Source organism: Berghia stephanieae, chromosome 2 (assembly GCF_034508935.2).
Source record: "Berghia stephanieae isolate SIO BIC M18660-M18661 chromosome 2, UCSD_Bste_1.3, whole genome shotgun sequence".
NCBI lineage: Eukaryota > Metazoa > Mollusca > Gastropoda > Nudibranchia > Aeolidiidae > Berghia > Berghia stephanieae.
Window position 1 is genome coordinate 86,885,730 of NC_088361.1, and position 26,231 is coordinate 86,911,960.

The window sequence follows — 26,231 nt, forward strand, 5'->3', positions numbered from 1 at the left end:
CTCACTCACTCACTCTCTTCTCTCACTTGTCCGTGAGACTGGCGGATTATCGGATAAAACGGTTGTTGTGGTATAAGAGATTTCAGTGTACATGACGATTATAACATTACCGGGATCAAAATTTAGTCACATGCACATGGAGTTTGTGTTTTTATTGTAAGTGTCAACATATTTCTTTATATCTTATGCTTGTGCGGCTATGTGGCCTAGTTGTATGACACTCGCTTTCGGATCGGAAGGTTCTGGGTTCGAGCCTCGTTCGGCGCATAGTTGATTCCTTGGAAAAGGCTCTTTAATCAAATTATCTCACCGTTCTCAGATGTAAAATGAGTATCTAGCCATTAACAGCGTTGCTGTTGGCCAGGGACCCCTTGTAAAGCGCTTTGGGCACGCTAAGAGGATATTGCACTATATAAAAGCTCAGTTCTAAAAAAAAACCTCTTCCTTAAAATGGTATAATGCCGGGATGGTTTAGATTGTTTAATTGAATCTAGGAGACAAAAGAAATCTATTTAACCAGTTCACTGTCGTCCTCTGGAAAAACACGTATTTTGAAAATGCGGTTAGAAAACTCGTCTTCAAATATCGATCGATACAAATGAACCTCATCTTGGGAAAAAACTCTCAAACCTGGGATTTCAGAAGTCCAAGGTTTGAAAGTTTTTTTCTTTTTTTCTTTACTTTGCCAAGATGAGGGTCATTTAAATCGATCGATATTTAATTGAAGGACAAGTTTTCTGGCCAAATTTTTAAATACGTCTTTCCAGAGAAAAATGCTTATCTTAACTAAAAATTTTTTATTTTTTGGGGGCATCTGGCTAACCCCGACATAATAACGTTTTGTGGTGATGGATCACATACGAGACCCGACATTTTAAAACTCTATTATCTATGTCTGCATGATCTCGATGCTCAAACGTGATTTTAAAATGAAAAGTATGACCCACCTTCTCAAAGCGGTATATATCGTGACGGGATGAACAAAAACGCTTAAACTTGAATATAATAAATATGGCCACTTTATCTAACGTTGAGTTAATTTCTCTTGGTGTTGGTGGAGAATAACATTATTAAACATGTTATTTTTATCATGCCAAATAACACAACGAGCTTGCAAGTATGTGGAAGAGGGGTGGAATGAAAAGTATTTCTTGTATTGCACGAAACTCGAAGGTTCTATTTCTTAATCGATAGATTTAAATGACACCCATCATAGAAAAAAAAAAACCCTCTCAAACCTGGGAACTCGTGATATCTTCCTTAGTCCCCAGGTTTGAGAGTTTTTCTCAAGATGAGGGTCATTACAATCGATCGATATTTGAAGGACGAGTTTTCTGGTCAAATTTTAAAATACGTGTTTTTCCAGAGTACGGCAGTTAACGGGTAAAGGGTACTAGTCAAATCGGCATAATTCCGTTTTGAGACGGTAGGTCACAAATGTGAAACTAGGGACTGATTTTATGATAAACTGTCTTATTATTGAAGACAGTAGACTAAAACAAGGTTTCTTAAAGTGATACAATCCAAAGTCGGATATTTCAGGTCATTTATCCGTTAAACCAGACCTCCCGACATGAAATAGGAAAAATTCGTAGTTTTCAGAGGTAATAACATAGACTAAATCTAATCTTAAAAATCACATACTTGTTCTTGATACGCAAAAATAATGCCTTAAACTCCATTATATATATATATATATATATATATATATATATATATATATATATATATATATATATATAATATATATATATATAACTGTGGCATCAGAACTTCGTTTTCAAGAAGTTTTATTGAATTAAAAATCCATATATTATTATATTATTGTTCAGGTTGGAGCCTAAAATTCGTAATTCTACGGAATTTTTGTAGTAGTCTGCGTTACTCTAACCTTTTGTCACCAAGTTAACAGCCCCCCCCCCCCCCCCCCCCCCCCCCGAACCTCCGACATAAATAATAATTAACATTGAGCATTTATATAGCGTAATAGCGTAATATCCACTCAACGTGCTCCATGCGCGTTACAAGAGGACTTAGCCACCAGCAACTCCTCACACGTGGGACGAGACACGAAGCGTGTTAAGCGATATTAATTGTTGTTTTCGAAAGAGACTACGCTGTGAACGGCCAGGTACTCATTTTACACCTGAGCAAGGTGAGTGAATGATGTGAGTGAAAGAGACATTTCCAAGGACTCAATAATGCGCGTTTCAGAGCGGGACTCGAACCCAGGACCTTCCGATCTGAAGGCCTCATACCACTAGACCACAAAACCGCACATAATAGGTAGACATCCTTCCGTCTCAAGAGACGATGGTTTGCGCCCTGTTTGACTTTGGTCTCACCAGTCTTGTTGAGAGCAGCGACGGGTGTGACTCAGCAGACCGATCCTCGCATGGCAGTCTCTACCGCAGTTGCTGCACATAATAGAAGACCTAAGATCCTACAAAGCTGAACTCAAGTCTTTCAGTCGAATTTAACCGTCCAAAAAGATCGTAGCTTTCCATTCTAAACATCGGCAAAAATGGGAAGCAGAAGTCTTGACGTTACAACTTCCTCTCTTCCAGTTCGAAACACATTGGAAGTGTGTCACCAGTCCTCCGGAGGACTAACAATGAATAGGTATTGAATGACATAATTATTTTAGTGGGATGTATAGGCAAATTTTTATGATTACGAGGCGTAAAAGAGCGAGGATGGATGTTCTTTATTGACGACCAGCATTTATTAAGGCTAGGAAATAAGGACGCTGTCACTCTGAAAACAGAAGATCAGTTGCAAAATGTATATCCTTTTCTCCGGATGACTGGTTTCCACACTTTCAAGGAGATCAGAATCAGTGTTTTGATATCACACGTCTTGCTCCCCCCCCCCCCCCCCATTAGAACATTTTCTGAAAGCAGAAGTAAGCGAATGACTCAGGGTTGCTAATTTGGCGTTTTAAATACCAATGGATTAAACGTTCAGCAGCTCTGCCAGCCAAATCAATCGTACCAGACATTTATTAACTCTTAATATTTATAGTCTGTTTGAAGGGATTTAGTGAGAGCTAATCTGACGGCTAAAAATATAAAGAGCTGAATGAAGTCGATTCATTCATTCTATGTACCCTCTTACTGATTATACGTATTTAGGTAGAAAATCTCACCGATTTTACCCACCAGACAAAGCGTACCAACACACACAACTATGTGAAGATTAAACGTTTATAGATAGTATGCGATTGGCTAAGAAGTTCACAACAATGCCATCCGGAAGTATAACGGACCAACATATAAAACTGTGTGTAACCTTGAAAGTTTATAATCTGGTTAATACAGTTTAATGAGAACTACTCAAAAACGCGGGTGGTAAAAAGCAATAACAAAGAACTGAGTGACGTCATCTTCGTTCTATCTATAGTCCGATTAAAAAAATAATGATAACAAATCACTCAACTTGGGGTCTAAATACAAATATCAAAGAGCTGAGTGACAGTAATGTCATTCATTCTATAAACCAACTTAACTCGCACATGGATGATAACTAACTCCCTTTTTTAAAAAACGCTTGTCCTTTAACTCTCTCCTTATCAGCCATTTTCAGGATTTTCCCCAAAACTTCACACCCAACTATCTAGACCAAACAGCAAAATAGATTTTTTATCACTCAAACATTAAGTTCTTGAGATAAATAATTTCTTTAGCAAAACATACTCTACAACACACTGTTCATTTTCTTTAAATTTTGAGATGTACAAAAGAAATGTGAATAAGAAAAATGTTGGTTGTATAGGTACGAATGTGACGATTTTCCTATAGTTGGTAAAGGGAGGGCTAAAACACTGACAGTTCCAGACCTGCCTACAATTACGAAAAGTTCCTAGAATTATGAAATTTTAGCTTCAATGTCAGAACTTCATGAGCATCTCTTAAGTCATTAAAACTTATGTGCGACTATGTGGTCTTGTGGTATGACACTCGCTTTCGGGTCGGAAGGTCCTTGGTTCGAGCCTCACTCGGCGCATAGTTGAGTCCTTGGAAAAGGCTCTTTACTCACATTTTCTCACCGTACTCAGGTGTAAAATGAGTAATTGGCCGTTAACAGTGTTGAAAAAATGTAACAGGCGTCATCTCTTGTTCTATGTGTTACGTGAAGCTGTTGGTCAGGGACTCCTTGTAAAGTGCTTTGAGCACGTTTAGTGGATATTGATCTATATAAATGCTCTAGTTTTTAATTTTTTTTCTTTTCTTTTTTTTTTTTTAATTGAAAATGAAAGTTGATGTCAGGCTTTATCTTTTTTTAAGGACTTTGAAGTGTTTTTTTTTTTAAATCTTTGAGAGAGTAAATTGTTGATTTTTAAAGTTAACTATATGGACTACAATTTATTTATTTATTTATTTATTTTTTGGTTAAGAATAACGATTTTTTAAATTTTTACGTAGGCAGGTCTGCAGTTCATCAGCGCTCGAAGGAAGTCATCACTCAAAGATTGTCATCAAAATCGGTCATACCCAAAAGATAACCTTTCGATGGCAATTTGCCGATCAGTCAATCAGTTAATAACAATTTTCTAAAAAAAAAATAGTTCAGGAATGCTTGAAGGGTCCGATTTGACCCACAAGTCATCGTTCAAATATCATTACAGTAATAATGATTTTTAAAAAAGATAGACATGTTACTTTACGTCTCAAAACGGTATTATGTCGGGGTGAACATGATGGTTGGTCAGTCAGTAAACTGACGTAGGTAGTCTGAAAAGACACGGATTTAAAAATTTGGACAAAAAAATAATCCGTCTTTCAAATATCGATCGATTTGAAATACCCTCATCAACGTTTGAGAGTTTTTGCACATTTTAAGGACGAGTTTTCTGGCCAAATTTCTGAATAGTAGGTTTTTTTTTTCCCAGAGCACGGCATTTAACTGTTTAATATCAAATTCAAGCTTAACTCCAATAATTTGAGTTAATACCGACGTGCACTTATTTGTAGGTCTGATAACACACTTTCTTATGAGCTCATTGTTGCAATGGAAATCTCAAAAAAAAAAAAAAAAAAAAAAAGAAAAAAAAAAAAAACCGCAAAATTTTATCCATTACACTAGACCCATAAGTGGGTTCGGATATCAGACCTGCACGTCGGTCAACACCTATGCTTTCATTGAAAATAATCAGTTTTGACTCCTAAACGCCCCAAAGCAAAAAAATATTCAAAATTCTAATCATTTGAACTTGATAGTTTATTTCCTTCCTTCAGATCAATCCGATATAATACCGATTTGAACGGAGAGGTCACAAATGAGACCCATCGTCTCAAAGCGGTATTATGTCGGGATGAACAAGATGATAAAGGGTCAAATTAAAGTTAAACTGGCCAAAAATAAATGAATTATTGATATTTTGCACACTAAAATAAGATATTCATTCTCCTCAATAGCAAATACAAAGTCAAAAGGGGCAGCATGGCTAAGAGGCACGGTCTTTGCTTCGTACCCGAAAGGTACCGCGTTCGATCACCAGCCGCTGCGCTGTGTGGCCGTGAGCACGTCACTTCGCCCTAGCTCAATTTGCGGCGCTGAACTGCGGCTGACGCCTGGGTTATTCCAGTCTTCCCTTGGAAGAGACCCAAGAGACAAATTTCCCCTATGGGATGAATAAAGGGAATTTTATCTTATTCTTATTTTTAACGCAAGTCTGATAATCCTGTCTATAAATTCAAGTTTCAGGTACTAAATCATCCCAACATAATACCGCTTTGAGGCGAGGGGTCTCAAATATAAAACAAAAAAATCGGTCAAGAGCCGAATTTAACTCAGTAAATTACAGAGGACTAGTTCATTGACTGACAGGGTTGATTGATTGATGGCGTCTGCTGGTGAAATGGCCAAGAAATTGTACAAGATGACTAACGATTAACTTTTTTTCTCCCCCAATACCACACACAGCAGCTGTGTCCGAAGAGAAAAGAAATAAAAACACTTATAAATTATTTTTGTCAGGAAACTCGTCCTTCAATGATTATCAATCGATTTAAACGACTCATCTTCTCAAATAATTCTCAAGTCCGGGTTTGAATGAAAAAATGACTAATATAATAAACTGTTGTCTGTCTAGATTTTTAGTGACGTATTTCTACTTTTATTGTTTTTTGTTATTGGTTGAAGAAGGGGTTTGATTGCGACACGTTCCTTGTTTGATACGTTGCTCTTTTTCGAGGATGATAATATGTTCATTTTTGTCCATTATTATTGTTTTACAGTCCACATCTTTTAGGAGCTTTGTATCACTCAGGCCCAGGTTTAAGAGTTCTGAACAAGATATGGGTCATTTTAAATGCGGCTATGTGGTTTTGTGGTATGACACTCGCTTTCGGATCGGAAGGTCCTGGATTCGAGCCTTGCTCGGCGCAAAGTTGAGTCCTTGGAAAAGGCTCTTTACTCACATTATCTCATCGTCCTCATATGTAAAATGAGTACCTGGTCATGAACAGCGTTGTCTCTGCCGAAAAATTACAATATCGCCTAAAAGGCGTCATCTCTAGTCCTACATGCTAAGTGCTGCTTTTGTCTACCCCCCCCCCCCCCTTTTTTTTTTGAAAAGCACTTTGAGCACGTTTAGTGGAAATTGCCATTATCGAAACTCAATTTGTTTTTATGTTTTTGTTTGTTTGTTTTTTTTTTCGTAGGCAGACGCCTAAACACAAAAGCTAACGTTTCACAGAATCAAATTTCAGTAATACGTGGGTATTTCCGAATGTGATAACTAAAGCCCATTATATTGTCAGTGGAAAAACAAGTAGTAATTGACGTATTCGCCATAATACCAGTGCTGCACTAATCTGAATTTTAAAGAATAATTTAAAAAAATAATAATAAAACCATTTTAAAATTCGGCCCGAAAAACCGTCCTTCAAATCAAATATAAATCGTGGGAGGCCTTCCGAAAGCTCCTACATCCCCAGTATTCTTGTTCCAGTGGGGGGTTTGGGAGGGGGAAAACTTTTTTTCATAATGTTCTAGTACGGAGTTTGGGAGGGGGGAGATTTAAAAAAAAAAGAAGAAAAAGTTTCCCACCCTCCCAAACCCTATACTAGAACATTATAAAAAACAAGAATACTGGAGATGTAGGAGCTTTCGGAAGGCCTCCCATAAATCGATTAACAATACCCTAATCTTGTCAAAATATCTCCTGGAAGTCCCGGGTTTTAGAGTTTTTGACCATGCGATCGATATAGATAGTTTGAAGGAAGAGTTTTCTTGCCAAAATTTTTTAATGCGTTATTTTTATTCTGAGTACGGCCGATTAAATGCATCAATCTATTTAGGTGCTTTATCGACGCTATGCGATTAGGTAAAATATTCATAACATCCGCCAGCCAGATTAAACATGCCAACACACAATACGTTGTGTAACTTAATTTAACGTTCATAGTCTGATTGATATAAATAAGTGAGAACCTATCATCAGTGGCCGAGTCGTTAAGGCATTGCACTGGAGTCCTCAGGCAAGATTATTAACTCACTCAACCCTAAGACTGACTATATCCGTAGTTAACCTGGGTTACATTTAACCCCATGCCTATTTATTACATTTTTCTGAGATAAATTAAGGCGTAGTAGCAAATGTTTTTAGTTTTTGCATGTTAATGATAGTTGAATAAGATTATCTATGTACATGCTCATTTTTAATGCATGTTTTTTTTTCAATTTTGAAAAGGAGCAAAAATCTCTAGGATTGAGTGAGTTAACCCCCAATTTGCTCACTTAGACAACATGGGTGACTCCTGTTGACATCAGACATCCTGTTTGATGGATTATCTATATTCCTTCACCGAATGCCCTGGGATCTTATGGCGCGGTTGCGAAAGGGCGTAATTTTAATTCATTTAAAAAAATCACTAACAGGCTGTCTAAAAATAATAGTAAAGAGCTGAGTGACGTAAATTCATTCCGTTCCCTCTATAAAAGCTTATTCATTGTTCAAAATAGTTCAGTTAGATTAAGTTTTAATGAGAACCGATGCTACATCTGATGACAGCACATATTTGACAGTTAGGAGTCCAGTAGAGTAATAGACATCTAGTGGAAGAGGCTTTCCTTATATAAACAATGGTGGTTAGTGCTAGACTAATAAACGACACGGTGCTACCATCGATGATATGCGTTAAAGTAAAATACTCACTGATTCTACACGTCTTATCAATCGTACCATCACAGAAAACTCTATGTGTCACCCTTAACATTCATACTTATGGCCTGATTGAGCGAGTCTGTTGAGAACTAATCACACACTTTGTAGAAAAACAATAACAAAGAGCAGATTGATGTCAACTTCCTTCATTTTATTGTTTGTAAACAACTAGCGATATTTGTCCGAATAGGTTTGATGAGTCAAAAATCTTAATTTCAGTACTTCATTTTTCATTTCACACTCATCACTCAAGACAGTATTATGCTGGGGTGATGCAGATGCTATAAATAGATTTAAAATTTTAAAATAATATTAGGAAATGCGAAATTTTACACTTTGATAATATTAACAAATTTATATCCATTCTCCTCAATGATGCATAGGGGCTCCCAACAAACAACTCAGTTGGCACAGCGCTCACTTCACACGCAAAAAGACAGAGATCGATCCCGGGGAAGTTTGAGATTGATTTTTTCTGACCCCCCCCCCCCCCCCCCCCCCCACCACCACCGTCTGTCCAACCAGTAGTGATTGTTAGATCTGACGGAAAGTCAAGTCGTCCTGCAAATGTCGATCGATTTAAATTACCGTCGTCTTGGCAAAAACTCTCAGCCCTGGGACTTCAGGAAGTTCCAGTTTAAGAGTTTTTGCCAAGATTAGGGTCATTTAAATCGATCGATATTTGAAGGACGAGTTTCTGTCCAAATGTTTAAAATTATCATTGAGCTTTTATATAGCGCAATATCCATTAAACGTGCTCAAAGCGCTTTACAAGAGCAACCTGGCATATAGCAACACTTAACATTTAGCACAGGACATGAAGCCTGTTAGGCGATATTACAATATTTTTTTTCAGACAGAGACAACGCTGTTAACGGCCAGGTACTCATTTTACACCTGAGTACGGTGAGAGAATGTGAATAAAACGCCTTTTCCAAGGACTCAACTTTGCGCCGAGCGAGACTTGAACCCAGGACCTTCCGATCCGAAAGCAAGTGTCATACCACAAGACCATATAGCCGTACAAAATGTGCAAATACTTGTCTTTACAGAGTCCGGTAATTAACTGAACTCACTCAATCCTAACACCGACTACATCCGTAGTTTACCCGGGTTACTTTTACCTCATGCTTATTTATTACATTTTTCTGAGACAAATTTTTGGGCGTAGTATCAAAGCTGATGTTTTTAGTTTTTGCATGTTAATGGTAGGTGAATAAAACTATCTATCTATGTACATGCTCATTTTTAATACATTGTTTCCAATTTTGAAAAGTAGCAAAAATCTCTAGGATTGAATGAGTTAAGGACATGGTCCAACTTATAACATTAACGGATATTATCATTCAACTGACATTGAACACTCTAACAAATCCACTCGAATGAAACAAATAATGTTTAACTCACTCAATCCTAGAGACTTTTGCTACTTGTCGAAATTGGAAAAAAAAATGTATTGAAACTGAGTATGTTCATAGATAGTTTTGTTCAACTATCATTAACATGTAAAAACGAAAAACATTAGCTTTGATACTACGCCTATGTTGTGCCATAAAAATGTAATAAATAGGCATGGGGTAAAAGTAGTTCGGGTAAACTACGGTTATAGTCGGTGTTAGGGTTGAGTGAGTTAAAACCTTTCACAAAATGATTGAAATGTCGTAGCAATCGACAACGACAGGTAAATTGGAATCATCCTAATGTCCTGTCAACAGATTAAGAAACAATATTTTAACAGCTATTTAAAGCGATGCAAACCAGGGAGAAATAAAAGCCATTCAGCTCTTTGATATTATTTAAGAAAACAATTTTTGGTCATTAGTTCTCACTAAATTATATCAATAATTGATACTATGCGTTTATCCAAAAAGCTCACAACATTGCCAGCCAGATCTAACGTACCAACACATGAATCTATGTGTAACCTTGAACTTTTATAGTCTGATTAATACAATGTATTGATAAATACTCATAACAGGGCTGGCTAAAGCAAGAATAAAGGGGTGAGTATTGTCAATTTCGTTCTATTTATAGACGTTCGAGGTATCACATGTTTTGTTGGTACATTATATCCGGCTGGAGGATGTTGTTACTACATTACATAAACGCAAAGAATCAATAATAGCATTATGAACGAGGATTAAGGACCCCCCCCCCCCTCCGCGAACACACATACAGAGGTATTTATATGATTTTCGCCTAAATATTACAAAAATAAAAAAATAAAGACCTTTGGATCCCCCCCCTCTCTCTCTCTCTCTATCTCTCTCTCTCTCTCTCTCTCTCTCTCTCTCTCTCTCTCTCTCTCTCTCTCTCTCTCTCTCTCTCTCTCTCTCTGGTGCCGACAACTCTGTCGACAGAGCAGTAGATCACATGTTAATTTACCGTTGTCGATCTAGTGGAGAGTATTTTGCGATAGACTAGCGTCCTATCCAAAGGGTAGCAAGCTGTACAAATCTGGATAAACTACGCCTCCATGGGCCTTCTTTGATCGCTTTCATCCAGTTAAACGTTTGGAATCTCCTCATTAATGTATTGCAAACAAACTGCTTTTGTGTGTTTGTGTTTGTGAATATCTTATTTCCTTGGAGTGGTTTCCTACAAACACCATACAAAACAATGCAGCAAGTGGTCCACATTTTAAGCTGCTGTTTGCTTTTCATTTCCGTCTTTTTTCCGATTCGTTTTATTCATAAGCTATCTATGCATGAGGAGATAATATAATACATCAACAAGGACGATTTATATTCGGCCATATTCTATACATCCATTCGGTTTATTGATCTATTGATTTATGACTGTTTAATTATTGGATCTTGCTGAGGAGAGACTCGTTAACACATTCTTTTTATATTTGAAGACCGCATATATACAAACAAACGTGCAGGAGCGTTTACTTTCTCTATATCGTTTTAGTCTCAATTAATGCTTTTGCCTAATTGTCATGTGACTTTGTAATCCTCGGAACGCATTTCGCAACATGCTCAATCAATGCCCCAAGCACATGTTAAAATAGAATTATTACTTAAAGTTTCCTAAATTGGAGATAACTCGACGAGTTCTTCATTATTAAAAGCATGCGTTCGATGCATAATCCAGTCCCTTGATTGGTAACAAAATTAATAATAATTACCAAGACGGAAACAATCAGGCCCTTTATCTTCATCTTTATATAAGTTGTGATTTGTGAGTTTCTTTCACTCGTAGAAATCAGAAATGGTGTTTACTTCTAAGTGTCCTTATAGTAGTATCTCCTACGTTGGACACACAGTATCGGTGACAAATGTATTCGTCTAATAGATTCCAGACGGGTTTATATCATGTGCAAAGATCTTCAGAGAAGATAATATTGTTATTCATCACCTCTGTACCTACCCAACAACATATATTATAGCTAGTTCTACTTCATCTCTCTCTCTCTCTCTCTCTCTCTCTCTCTCTCTCTCTCTCTCTCTCTCTCTCTGTGTGTGTGTGTGTGTCTCTCTCTCTTTCTCTCTCTCTCTCTATATATATATTATATATGCGTATATATATGTATATATATATAATATATATGTTACTATGTTACTAGTGTGCATCTTGTGTGACTGTGTCTATGTCAATATTGTATTGTTATAAATGTGTAACCAAATGACAAATTGCCACTTTTTTGGGGACAATAAAGATATATTATTATTATTATTATTATTATTATTATTATTATTATTATTATTATTATTATTATTATTATTATTATTATTATTATTATTATTATTATTATTATTATATATAAATATACATACATATTTATATGTATATTTTTATATATGTATATATATATATATATATATATATATATATATATATATATATACATGTCTGTATATCTACATTTATCTATCTAACTTTTATATCTATCCATCTATCTAGCTAACTACATATCTACCAATCTCTATCTATCCAACTGACTATCGATCTATCTATATATCTATATTTCTCACGTCCCCCTTCTGCCCATCCGTAGCTATCGTTAACATAATATAGCCTGACACTAGAACCCTCTAGGACTTATATTTTGACGTCATTTTTTAGTTTTCTGCAGCGTCTAGTGAATTGTCGTTAGAAATGATCGTACTGGTTGAACTATTCATTACAACTCACGATTTGTTTTCTTTTGTGGCCAAAGACTTGTCTTTTGACGTCATTTTTTGGTCAGTGTCAGGTATAGATAGAATGAAGTTGACGTCACTCAGGCCTTTGTTATTGTTTTTGCCATCCACGTTTATGAGTAATTCTCACTTAACTGTATTATCCAGACTATAAAAGTTCATGGTTACACAGAGTTTGTGTGTTGGTCTGTTATACTTCCGGATGGTAACGTTTTGAGCTTCTTAGTCAAGCGCATACTATCTATAAGTTTACGATGGCTACAGTCTGTCCGTCTGTCTGCCTCTCTCTCTCTCTCTCTCTCTCTCTCTCTCTCTCTCTTTCTCACTCTCTCTCTCTCTCTCTCTGTCTCTGTGTCTCTCTCTCTCTCTCTCTCTCTCTCTCTCTCTCTCTCTCTCTCTCTCTCTCTCTCTCTGTCTCTCCCTAAAACAAAAACAAACACAAACGAACAAACAAAAAACAAAAACAAAAAACAAACAAACAAAACATTCATACACACACACACACACACATACGAACACAGAAACAAATACAATACTAAGAGCTCATAACCTTCCAAGTTTAATCTGTTCCACGAGATAAATGTCACTCGGCCACAGATCACGTGAAAACTAAGCTAAGTAGGGGAAGTAGGTATTGGGCATCTAGCTGCTATGGTCTTAGTCGTCATCGTCGTGACCGTCACCACTACTACCACCACCACCACCTCCATCATCATCATCATCATCATCATCATCATCATCATCATCATCATCATCATCATCATCATCATCATCATCATCATCATCATCACCACCACCACCACCATCATCATCATCAATATCACCATCATCATCACCATAATCGTTGAAGTATTTTGTAGGTTGATTAAAAATTTCCATGAATTTCTTCAAAATAATGAAATATCTTTAAGTGACCTCTAGATATCTGTTATAAGAAGATGTTATTAATTGAGAGTAAAATATTCAACTATAATGCTGTTTCACATCATATATTATATAAAATTATACCATACTGTATCATATTATATTATGTAAGACGAGTGGAGAGCCCGCAATAAAGGCTATTACGCACAGGCAATCATCGATTATACTTATTACACTACTGTATTGTGAAAATAACCATATTATATCGAGACGAATCTTTTTTGAGTCAACGAGTAATGCAAGTTACTCGTATATCATTCTGTAAAAAGAATAGTTTTATCGTTTTTAGATTTGCCGGTAATTCTGTGCTTGATGATTGGTTGAACTATTGAATACAACTCACGATTTGTTTTCTTTAGAGGCCAAAGACTGGCATTTTGACGTCATTTTTTTGGTCAATGTCAGGCTATAAGTTAACGATGGCTACGGTTTGAGGGTGTGTCACAAATCCCGAGTTTTAATTGGTCAAACATCTAGTAATTTAAAAAAATCCCTTTACTCATCCCATAGGGGAACTTGTCTCTAGGGAAGACTGGAATAACCCAGGCGTGAGCTGCAGTGCATCGCCGCAATTGAGCTAGGATGAGTTAACTTGCGCAAGGCCACACAGTGCAGCGGCGATAAAATTATAAAATTATACCATACTGTATCATATTATATTATGTAAGACGAGTGGAGAGCCCGCAATAAAGGCTATTACGCACAGGCAATCATCGATTATACTTATTACACTACTGTATTGTGAAAATAACCATATTATATCGAGACGAATCTTTTTTGAGTCAACGAGTAATGCAAGTTACTCGTATATCATTCTGTAAAAAGAATAGTTTTATCGTTTTTAGATTTGCCGGTAATTCTGTGCTTGATGATTGGTTGAACTATTGAATACAACTCACGATTTGTTTTCTTTAGAGGCCAAAGACTGGCATTTTGACGTCATTTTTTTGGTCGGTACCTTTCGGGTAGGAAGCAAAGACCGTACCGCTGAGCCACGCTTTTGCTTATAGGGTAGAGAAACTTTCCTTTTTTTCCATTTTAAACTCTTCGGAAGTGTGTCAACAGTCCTTCGGACAATGTATAAACAATGAATAGGTTACGAATTGAATCGAAAAGTGGTATTAACCATTTTAGTAACAGGATGTTATAAGCAGATTTTTATGATTATGGGGCGTGGAAGAACGAGGATGATTTTTATTGACAACCAGCATTTATTAAGGATAGAAAATAAGATCCTATCACTCTGAAACCAGCAACACAATTACACAATGGTTTACACTTCCAGTCAGATTGGAACCAGTGTTTTAACATCACACTTTTGATCTTAATTGGATAACCGATCTAGCTCCCTGTCGCCGTGATATTTTTAGTCTCCCTTTTCACAATTTAGTACTTCCCCATACCTTTTTATTCCTCATCATTAATGAAAATAACCCCTTACCCCTTTCCCCTTTCCTCTTAATAAAAGGAGGTAGACCTAATCATTTTTCCACGCTATTTCTCCATTCATTCCAACTATGGAACTACATTCTCGATTTGATGGCGTCTCTAAACAACGCACTTAGAGGCTTGCGCCCGCACTTTCTTTCTCCTTAGTGCTCATTGATGATTATGATTAGGTCTATGTATGGAATATAGTATATTATAAAAGACTACCTTCTGAATACGTTGGTGTTCATATTATTATTATTATTATTATTATTATTATTATTATTATTATTATTATTATTATTATTATTATCATCATCATTATTATTAATTATTATTAATAATATAAACGATCGAATATTATAAACTCCGCACGATATAAACGTGACCATTCGTCTCAACGCAATTAATTTAATTTAAACATTATTTCAACTACAAATTATCTTTAAAACTTTAATAGTTTGATAAATTACTTTCGTTCTTAAAATCGATGCATATTAATTCGAACAAAATGACATAATTCTGCTTTAAAATATTGTTTGATTGTTTGTTTTGTTTGGGTTTTTCGTTTGTTCGTTTGGCCTCTTGTAAAAAAAAAACCCAAACATAATCTCATGTTTTTTTTTTAAACGTTGAGAGGACGTTTAATTAACCTTGAAGCCGTTATTCTTAAATCCGCTTTTCTACAGATTGTCTCCTTCAAATAATACATGGATGCCCTTTGCTAAACTAAAAAAAAAGCCAGAAAATGTTTCTTCTAAATAGCATATTATATAAAAATATATTTATACAACTTCTCTTCATCAAACGGTATCCCCCTTACATCATAGAAATGGAGATTATATATATATATATATATATATATATATATATATATATATATATATATATATATATATATATATATATATATCCATCCATATTCCCCTTAACTGTTGCCTTTAAACAGCCTATACTTTCATCTTCGAAAAACGGCATCCCTGATAACCGTATGGGAGCTAATTATATAACATTTGTTTTTATAAAATAAATGGCAAAATGTAGTAAATTGTCTATTCTTTTACACTACACTAATAACACAATTTCCATGAAATGCGACAAGTGGTCCATCTCCCAAGAGCACCTCGTGTAATATCATGTTCTCTATTGTGGAATATGCTAGGTCCCAAAGGTTATTTGGCAAGTGTAATCTTGTGTTCAAAAATACTTCTTGCATACGTAGTTTAAAAAAAAAAAAGAAAAGAAAAGAACACCACCAGTTCATTATTCTTCCCAATTTCTTTGACGTGAAACCGACAGTTACAATTACCAGTTTTTATCCTTTAATAAATTAATAAATATAGATACACAAACACACACACACACACACACACACACACACACATACATATATATATATATATATATATATATATATGTATATATCATTGATTTTATCATCATCATCATCATCATCATCATCATCATCATCATCATCATCATCATCATTATAATAATAATAATAATAATAATAATAATAATAATAATAATAATTATTATTATTATTATTATTATTATTATTATTATTATTATTATTATTATTATTATCATTATTATTATTATCATCGTCATCATAATCAATACCTTATGATGATGAAAAAAGTATTTTCTAAAATATTCACTTCATATAGCTTGAATTCAATGTAAAATAAAGCCTTTTTACAAACATAATGGTTACGAAAAACAAAGTATCTGGTTTTTTTTTGACTAAAGACTAATATAATTCGTTGTTATTTTTTATCGCGCAATAACATTCACTGGCAAACTCGTGGCGTTAAGGGGTAATACCAGAGAGCGTAGATACGCTCTCTGGTAATACCCAATTTAATCATTCCAAAGCCATTGAAGAATCCTTCGTGCCCCATCGCATTTACATTTGACCAAACTTCTATGTTCATACTGAAAGGTAAGGAGAACTTGAAGGAGATAATCGTTGTGACCCGTTTCATCCTGCACTCTCATTATATTATTAAGGCATTAATCAATGAGTAGCCGCTCAAGTATAACATTTGCCTCAAAGTGACTTTCAGTACACTACACAAGTAAATACAAGGGATTGTATAAATAACCCATTGATGTCTTGGCGATAAAAACATACATACTGGTTGGTAATCACCTTTTGATTATGAAACGCCAACTTGATCATAATAATGATATGGTCTAAAAGATCTCAACATAATAATTATCCAAGCGGTCGTATTATAAATTATTAGCGACAGCCCTGATCGACTACAAGGAGTCAGGATAAATACATGGACTCATTATTCTCATTGCTTTATTACTATTCCGGACACGGCTGGATCGATACAGGGTTCAAAATCCTGTGAACAATAGTCGAGTATTTTCCACAGGAGATTGGCAATTTTGTAACCCAACGCTTCAGCCCGGTTTTATGTTGGGATGTGCTACCATAATCCCCGGTTCAGGCAAACTGATTTTTAAAAAGAAAAAAAAAAAGGGGGGGGGGGGTTACTAGTATTTTTGCTTTGTCTGGCAATGTTTTATACACCCTTTTTCAAATCATTATCGTACAACAGAGCCTGTTTCCTATTTTGTCACTTTGATATTTTCAAAATAAAATGGAGCAATGGGGCTAACTCAAATGTCTTCGTCCTCATGTATTCAATGTATGCGGCGAGAGTTCACAACAGAATCGCGTACCCTTGTGAAAATTACGGTAATTAAATCGTCTAAACCATTTTTTTTCTCCCTCTTCAAAGTTGTAATGCATGAAGAATAGTCAGGCACGAACAAACGAGAATTCAATTCAACACTTTAACTTTAAAGAATCGATTACCTATCATCATGGTATTATTACTATGAGAACCGGAATATTCTGTGCGAAGAGTTGATGGACTAACAATGGGTGACTAAACATGCATAATTAATGGAACAGAATCTATCCTCGCCGAGAACGAAACTTTACATTTATACGCGACTAAACGTCCCATAAACAAGCACTAATCAGGGTGAACCTCATAAAATAAACAATTTAAGTTAAAGATCTGAAAAAGTGTGTATGAAACAGTGCCAGGCAAAGAAAAGAAAAAAAAACACAACCAAAAAAAAAAAAATTTAAGAAATATGAAAAGAAAGAAAATACAAGAAAAAAAAATCCCCAAAAATAAGACTTCATTCTTTGGGGATTGAACCTCGGACCGCCCGTCAGATCATGAGTTATTCATTGTTCTAGAATACGACAATCAGCTGGTTAATGTTTAACTCTTCACTGAGCTTCACGTCTTTCCAGAATACGACAGTTAACTGGTTAATGTTTAACTCTTCACTGAGTTTTCACGTCTTTCCAGAATACGACAGTTAGCTGGTTAATGTTTAACTCTTCACTGAGTTTTCACGTCTTTCCAGAATACGACAGTTAACTGGTTAGTTTAATTCTTCACTGAGTTTTCACGTCTTTCCAGACTACGACAGTTAGCTGGTTAATGTTTAATTCTTCACTGAGTTTTCACGTCTTTCCAGAATACAACAGTTAACTGGTTAATGTTTAATTCTTCACTGAGTTTTCACGTCTTTCCAGAATACGAAAGTTTGCTAGTTAATGTTTAACTCTTCACGTATCTCAAGAATACGACAGTTAGCTGGTTAAAGTTTAACTCTACGCTGAGTTTGACGTCTTTCCAGAATACGACAATTAACTGGTTAATGTTGAACTCCTCACTGAGTTTCACGAAAAACAAATAAGGTATCGTTTTCAAACCTTGTCATGAATTTTCATGAACCTTTTATCACTGGCTGCACTTTGACTTTTTCACGTTTGGGTGAAAATAAATCTATATCCATCTAAGATCGAATTAACTCCCCGGAGAATACGGCCTAGCAAATGTTATCGCATATTCCTTCCTTTTGTTCCTCTCTTTCTGTCGTATTCTGATTTTTTACGTCCAGTGGATATTTTATGCCGATTCTTGATTTTTATTGCTCTGTTATTATTACTATTATGTTATTATTATTATTATTATTATTATTATTATTATTATTATTATTATTATTATTATTATTATTATTATTATTATTATTATTACTACTACTACTACTATTGCTATCATCATCATTATTACCATTACTATCATTGCCATCATAATTATCATCATCATCATCATCATCATCATCATCATCATCATCATCATCATCATCATCATATTAAATAATTGAGTCCTATCAGTATGAAGTTTGGTTGGTAAGACAGACAAGCAAGATCTAATTCTATATCGCGCTTATCTTTCTCCTATCTCAATCACCCTCTCTCAATCTCTTTATCTCTTAATCTTTGAGTGTCTTTTTCTACCCACACGTACCTACGTCACCACACCTTATCATTCATCATGCCAAAAAAAATAAAAAATAAATAAAATAAATAAAGGACCAGGTGTCCTCCATCTTGATTCTGTCGGTCCTGGAGCCTTTGATTTTCCCTTATCTCCCCTTCGATTTCCACAAAATCTGATAAGAGATGTGAAAGTAATTCCATTCCATCCACAAATCGTAATCACTATTTTAATCTTTACTTGGAAAGGAGACACGGTTTACAAGAACCCATTCTTTTATAAACCGTGGTGATTCTTTAGAAAAATGCAAACGGATTCGTCCTTTCACTGTACTGCTTTGTAGTCTTGTGGTATGACACTCGCCCTCGGAACCTAGTTCGAGTCCTTGTCAGGGAGCGCAAAATTGAGTCCTCGAAAAAATTTAAAAAATTTAAAAAATGCTCCCACCGAGCTCCGGAGTAAAATGAGTATTTGGTTTTTAACAGCGTTGTCTCTGTCGAAATAAAAATGTTAAAAGCGTCGTACAGGCCTCGTATCTCATCCGAAACATTAAATTATATTACTGCTGGTTGGGGATAACGTGTAAAGCTTTGAGCACATTTAGTTGATATTGCTTATAATATTTAAAGCACAGGATGTTTTTTTTTCTTCTTCAATTGCATTTCTTGTTTTATTACTGTTAGATATATCGAGACATAGGCACCTAACGAGGTGACACTTTCAACATAAACGTTACTTTCATTTCGATAGATAACATTTTAAAAAAAGAACGCCATTTATTTATTTTGTTAAAAATTGGTCATGTTTCGAGTAAAACAAATCTGATTGAAACATGTCATTGAAATCAGTATTCAAAGCACTATGCTTTATTCAAAGCGAAACATGTCATTGAAATCAGTATTCAAAGCACTATGCTTTATTCAAAGCGAAACATGTCATTGAAATCAGTATTCAAAGCACTATGCTTTATTCAAAGCATTCTTGGAAGAAATTAGTTATAATTCTAAATAAAAGCCCTACAATAATCCCAGAATAGAAACGAAGGCGTGAGAAAAAATGCATTATAAATATGAGATTAATGGAACAAAATGACAATCAACTAGACGGTGCTATATATACCACGCCCAACAAACCAGGATCAAGGCAACACAAAAAGGTTCAAAACCATCACCATAAATCATATCATTTCGCAACTAAGGCCATCGTTAACTTGGTATTCTTTTATCTTTTTCATTATTTTGTTTCTTCTCATGATAAAGAAACGGTCCCATTAAGGCGGATTCTGTAATGAGGAAAAAAAAGATGATAATAATAAGAGAAGACCAAAAAAAGCTGCTCTCCTGGATGTCACAGGGGTCAGCTACACCCGTGAAGGTATAGTAAAGTGATTTGGTGGATTTCCTGAGCACAATGAATTGGAATCTTGGCATGAATAGAAGACAGGATCTTCCGGTGGGTTGTTTTGTTTTGAATTTGTCTTTTCTTTTTTATATCGTCAGAATATTTATCGAATGTCCAACTTCCAAGCACAATATAATAGTGTCTGGAAGAGATTTAAAACGTGTGACTCTTTAGAAAAAATTGGAGGAGTGTCTTCATTTCTGAATCCGATACGTCACTAAGGGAAGGGGTGCGTTGGTGAGAAGGAGGGGTTGGTGGGTGGGGGGGGGGGGGGGGGGGGGGAGCAGGAGGCGGGGCAGACGAGTTAGATGAATGGTAAAGTGTTGAACTATATCTTGCATTAAACTCAATCAAAAAAACTTGTTTTTCTTTAAACTCCCTTATAGGGAGGTGTTTAACTTCAAATATTTTATTCAATTTGTTATTCAGATACAAGTGAAAATAGTTATTGGACTTGCATTTTTAATTAAAAACAACAAAGTGATTCTCACAATCATTTCTTATCATCAAATCCAGTTAGTTTAATTTGTTAGCCGAAGCTGGCATTGTCTTAGATTGATTTCCAAATTTTTTGACTAATATAAATTGCATTGTATATTAATTTTAATTAATATGACTGATATTAATTTATTTTCTTTTGTTTAAATTTCAGTGGAAAAGACACATGAACGTATCTTGAGTCACCATCATCGTTGGTGGACAGGTCGAGCAACGTAACAAAGAAAAATAAAAAAATAAAATCCACCACTCACAATAGTAACGTATGGGGCTAAACATCATGTACTACTAAAACCCAACTGTACTCAAACATACCAGTCCTCATAAAAAATGGACAGGCCACGATGACTACGATAAATTGCCTTTGTGAGACCCGTTGGGAAAACGATCCATAAAACAGGGAAATAATGACAGTTATGACCAAATTATGTTCGCCTCTTGATATCCTTCAGCTTATTAATCCCTGTCTGAAAAACTCATTGGAATGCTTTGCAGAATTTAACGTTATTGATGCTTGCTGTCCGTGACAAGAGTAACATAATGCTCGTCCCTGGACACAAGGCCAACATTGAACACAATAATTAGAAACACAAGTACATGATTACATGGAATAATTTTGTTATAAGTGCCAAAATTAAAATAAACATTGGGTGCTGATAGGACAAAATGGGGTAAGGAGCATCGTAAGAAATCCCAATACAGAGAAGAAAAAAAACCCGATGTGGATACTAATTCCTTATTGGGTTTTTAAAAAAAGTAGTATGATATATTATTTCAGGTATCGTTGACATTCCAAGCTTCATGTCGCTGACTAGCTACCATTCTGAAGCCGTAATGATGACAGCAGCAAGCACAGCGGCTAATATTACCAGCATTACTTTTTCCAGCACCGTCACCACAACCATCATCGGGAATAGAACTCATTCCGCACCATGGTGCGATACCAAGAACAGTGACGTATGGCTATTGGACTACCCTGTATGTACAACACGATATGAATCCATCGCAACGTTCGTCCTGGTTAGTGTCGTGCTTTCCTTTATCACATTATGGACCATATTTGGAAACGTATTGGTCCTTGTTGCCTTGTACAAGTACAGCACACTTCGAACGATGTCGAACTGTTTGATTGGAAACTTAGCCATAAGCGATTTCTTGTTGGCAACGACCGTGCTTCCGATTTCCATCTGTAATGATGTTCTGGGGTACTGGGTGATGGGGAGACTGGCTTGTACCGTGTGGCTTCTTGCAGACGTTTTGTACTGCACGGCCTCTGTTTGGGGTTTATGTACTGTGGCTTTCGATCGATACATGGCTACTGTCTATCCTGTTTGGTACCATGACCAAAGATCCGTTGAAAAGGCAATCATTTGTATCGTATTCGTCTGGATATTTTCATTCGTCATCTCCTTCGCGCCCGTCATCGGATGGAGACATATGATCCCAAGTTTCTTCTCCTTCAATGCACGCATGAACAGTTATGAATGTGTGTTATTCATGACCAGCAGTTACGTGATTTATTCCGCTGTCGGATCTTTCATCATTCCACTGTGCCTCATGATATTTATGTATATTCGCATCTTTACCGTTCTCCATCGTAAGTCCCGACAAATAAAACGGAAAACTAAACGAGTGATGTCTAAGGACAATGATGAGCATAATGAAAATGGACATCCGTCAATTATAGAACCCGTAAACAGCCAGAACGAATGTGTTGTGAGGGATTTTACGACAACAACACTCATATCTATATCTGGGCTAGATCTCAGGGATGAAAATGAAAATGATGATAATTTAATGGTAACAGATCAGTTATTGGTTCCAGAAGTGGCCGTCAACACCGAATCATTGCATAGTATTCCTGAAGACGCTAACGGTAATAAAAGGCCATGCGAATCAGATGACATTTCAGAAAATATTCAGCATCCGAATCATTCCACATCATCTTTAAATGGCTCATCGTATCCTCTTACACTTAAACCAATCTTATACAACAAGCCTAACAGTATTGACGAAATATCAAAACCGCAAGAATGCTCTATCCTCAAACGAAGAAGCCAAAGCGTATCAGTTGAGAGAAGTCCTTCGCAGTCTAAATCTCCATCTATCTCGTTTTTAAACGTGGCGGGGTTGGAAAGACGGAACAGCCATGAAGGTACCGTCAACAACCTGAATTCCTCAGGTTTTGGAGAGTCGCAATCTGTAAATAACAAAAATAACCTGTTCCTTAATCCCATCCCACATCGGAGCAAAAGTGCCAATGTGCTAAACAGTTCAGACGATGACGCTGTGATTCATTCTCCACGCGTTCCACGACACTCTCTACCGTGCGATCTAACCAAATTTGGACGCAACAGCCGCATGACCTTGAGCATGAAAAGGCGATTCGAACTCAGAGAGCAGCGGGCCACCAAGCGTATGCTGCTGATTATGGCGTGTTTCATTATTTGTTGGATGCCGTTCGTTGGGATGTACATCTCGAGGAGTTTGTGTAGCAGCTGTGTTATGAATACACACTTAGTGTCGGCCATTATATGGTTGGGATACGCCAATTCCAGTTTAAACCCTGTGCTGTACACGCTGTTCAACGATGATTTTAAATCCGCTTTCAAAAAGTTACTCGGATGCAAGTCGACAGCTCGTCGTCGACAAATAAGATAGTGAATGTGTTTAATTCTAAAGAAACGCCAATGAGGAATGACTCTGATAAGGATGTTTGTATCAGGAAACGGTCATATGTATTTGTAAATTAGCTTTCATTTTTCTTGTAATTTTCTTAACACTTCAGTCATCACAATCATCATGCAATTTTGTGTAGATCTACCATTTAAAAATAAATGACTATCAAATTTCATTGTATTGATCACGAGAAAAGTTATTATTTTTTGTATAGATAACTATGAACCGTTTATTTGCTTTACTAATTTCTTTTTATAGAGGAAGGGGTTGGTTGTGACATTGTCCGCAATGGCTATTTATACCGGGTTTTTATTATTCTAGATCGTTTATTTTCGAAAAATATTGTTGGAGCCGACAGAAAGAATCAAATAAGGGCGCATTAAAATCTGCCATTTTATGTATGTCATATAACAAAAACTATGGAACAAGAAAGTGTAACAAAATATCGATAACTTTTTCTCTCTCCTGCTCATTTCGCAAACACGTACATTTAGGGTCTATAGCTATAAATCTTGAATAGCAGACAATAAGAGATGCGCTGCCATGCAAAACATACAAATAAGTGCAAATTAACAACACTCAAATGACCAACATTCTAATATATTTAGAACTTTACCTTTGAGATACGGATATGTACTAAATAAAAATAAAAATGTATAAAATACATTTAAACAGAATCAATAACTTTGAAAAAAATGAAAATAATGTTTATTGTAAACTGTTCCATGCATAATGCGGCACTTCACGTGACGAAAACGGAAAGAATAATGCATTTTTCGAGTCCGACAGGAAACAACTATTTGATTAAAATAAATAACAAGAAGAAATGTATTGCTCAGAAATAAATAAATAAATAAATAAATAAATAAATAAATAAATAAATGATGAACAAATAAATATATAATTACGATTATACATGAATAGATAAATAGATCAATGAATGAATGGATAAAATAGATAAATAAACAAATAAATAAATTAAGTAATTAAGTAATTAAGTAATTGAAAGTAGCTTCCTTAACTGGGTAAGGGGGTGAGGTAAAAAAAAAAAAATGACAAAACTGGATATCCTGAACAAACTCATTTATTAAATCATCATTATATTATGTAAAGGGAATACAGTTCAAAATAAATTTTCAATAAATTATATTCTACTCAGTTCTAGTGAACCGTGAATAAGATATGTTTAAAAATGGTGGAAAATTTTCCACCTCCATGTTATTTGGATTTTTTTTTTGTTTCCAAGAAATGTAACGATAGTAAAAATATTCATTTAATTTCTTCATCTTATCTGTTAGAGAAAAAAAAACAATAACTTCATTTTGTGTGTGTGCTTGTTTTATCTTTTTATCTAGATCTCTATTGGTTTCAATGAATGAAAGGCGTATCTGCATTTTATTATAATTTGTGTTTTGGCTCTCTACATTAAATCTATTTTAACTCTTGTCATTGTATAGCCTGAAATGTATTGAAAATAAATCACAATCAATTTAAACCGATTTTAGAAAGTATCCGTTTTAGTTTCACGCTGTTTGTAAACACACCAGAGATTCTTAACAGTCCACGCGTATCACGCATCATCCATCACGTATAACATCTACTTGATCATTCTCATAAAACGTAACATAATGCCACAATGCGTTTTTTTATAAGTCGCGGAAATGTTTACATTGTGACATCCAATCAAGATACATGTGCGGCTATGTGGTCTAGTGGTATGACACTCGCTTTCGGATCGGGAGGTCCTGGGTTCGAGCCTCGCGTAGTTGAGTCCTTGGAAAAGGCTATTTACTCACATTCTTTCACCGTACTCAGGTCTAAAATGAGTACCTGGTCGTTAACAGCGTGTCTTTGTCCGAAAAATTGTAATATCGCCTAACAGGCGTCATGTCCCGTCCTACATGTTTAATGTTGCTGTTGACCAGGGACCCATTGTAAAGCGCTTTGAGCACATTTAGTGGTTATTGCGCTATACAAAGCTCAATTTTTTAAACATCTCTATTGTGACAAATTAGGGAGCAGGCACGGGTGTAAGATAAAGATGCGAAAAGGTGTGTATGATATAGTGCTTTGTCTGGCACGGTTTTTCATACACACCTTTTTCAGTTCTTTGTCAACACATCATAGGGTCTATTCACCATTGTATGCACCATTTTAATAGTATGTGACCAATCGTCTCAAAACAATATTATATCGAGGTGAGCATATTCTTAAAAACAAAACAAAAACAAACAAAAAAAAAAACTAGAGCAGTTATATATATATATATTATATATATATATATATATATATATATATATATATTATATATATATATATATATATATATATATACGCAATATCCACTAAACGTGCTCAAAGCGCTTTGCCACCCTCTAAAGTACCATGCCTCTATATTTCATTCTCGGGCTGAACTATTATAATGTGAGTTACGATAGATACCACATTGAAAAGTTTATTTCGTGAACCTTAAAAAATATACATAAAAACAACGAAAACAACCACAAAAATAAATAACAAAAAAAAAAAAAAAATAATAAATAAATAAATAAACATACCAAATAAAAAAATAACAACAAATTTTAATTTTCTCATTCTGATCATTTTAGCCTTTAATTTAATTTTCTTCATCAAGTCCATTCCGACTTATTACCAGAT

General features: G+C 35.3%; 2 protein-coding genes across 3 annotated transcripts in view; one reads left to right on the forward strand and one right to left on the reverse strand.

Annotated features, from left to right (window-relative positions):
• Nucleotides 1–24,666, forward strand: LOC144965735 (octopamine receptor 2-like). 2 transcript variants are annotated; one of them, XM_078901377.1, is made up of 3 exons: nucleotides 78–156; nucleotides 20,255–20,447; nucleotides 21,049–24,666. In XM_078901377.1, exon 3 carries the CDS (start codon nucleotides 21,696–21,698, stop codon nucleotides 23,553–23,555), a length of 1,860 nt encoding a protein of 619 aa, XP_078757503.1. In that variant the 5' UTR covers nucleotides 78–156; nucleotides 20,255–20,447; nucleotides 21,049–21,695; the 3' UTR covers nucleotides 23,556–24,666. The 2 variants fall into 2 exon arrangements, with proteins under 2 accessions (XP_078757502.1, XP_078757503.1); XM_078901376.1 differs by lacking the exon at nucleotides 20,255–20,447 and having other exon boundaries at nucleotides 1–156.
• The window catches only part of LOC144965737 (phosphatidylinositide phosphatase SAC2-like), a 183,270-nt gene that overhangs the window by 66,904 nt on the left and 90,135 nt on the right, over nucleotides 1–26,231 (reverse strand). The window lies entirely within an intron of this gene.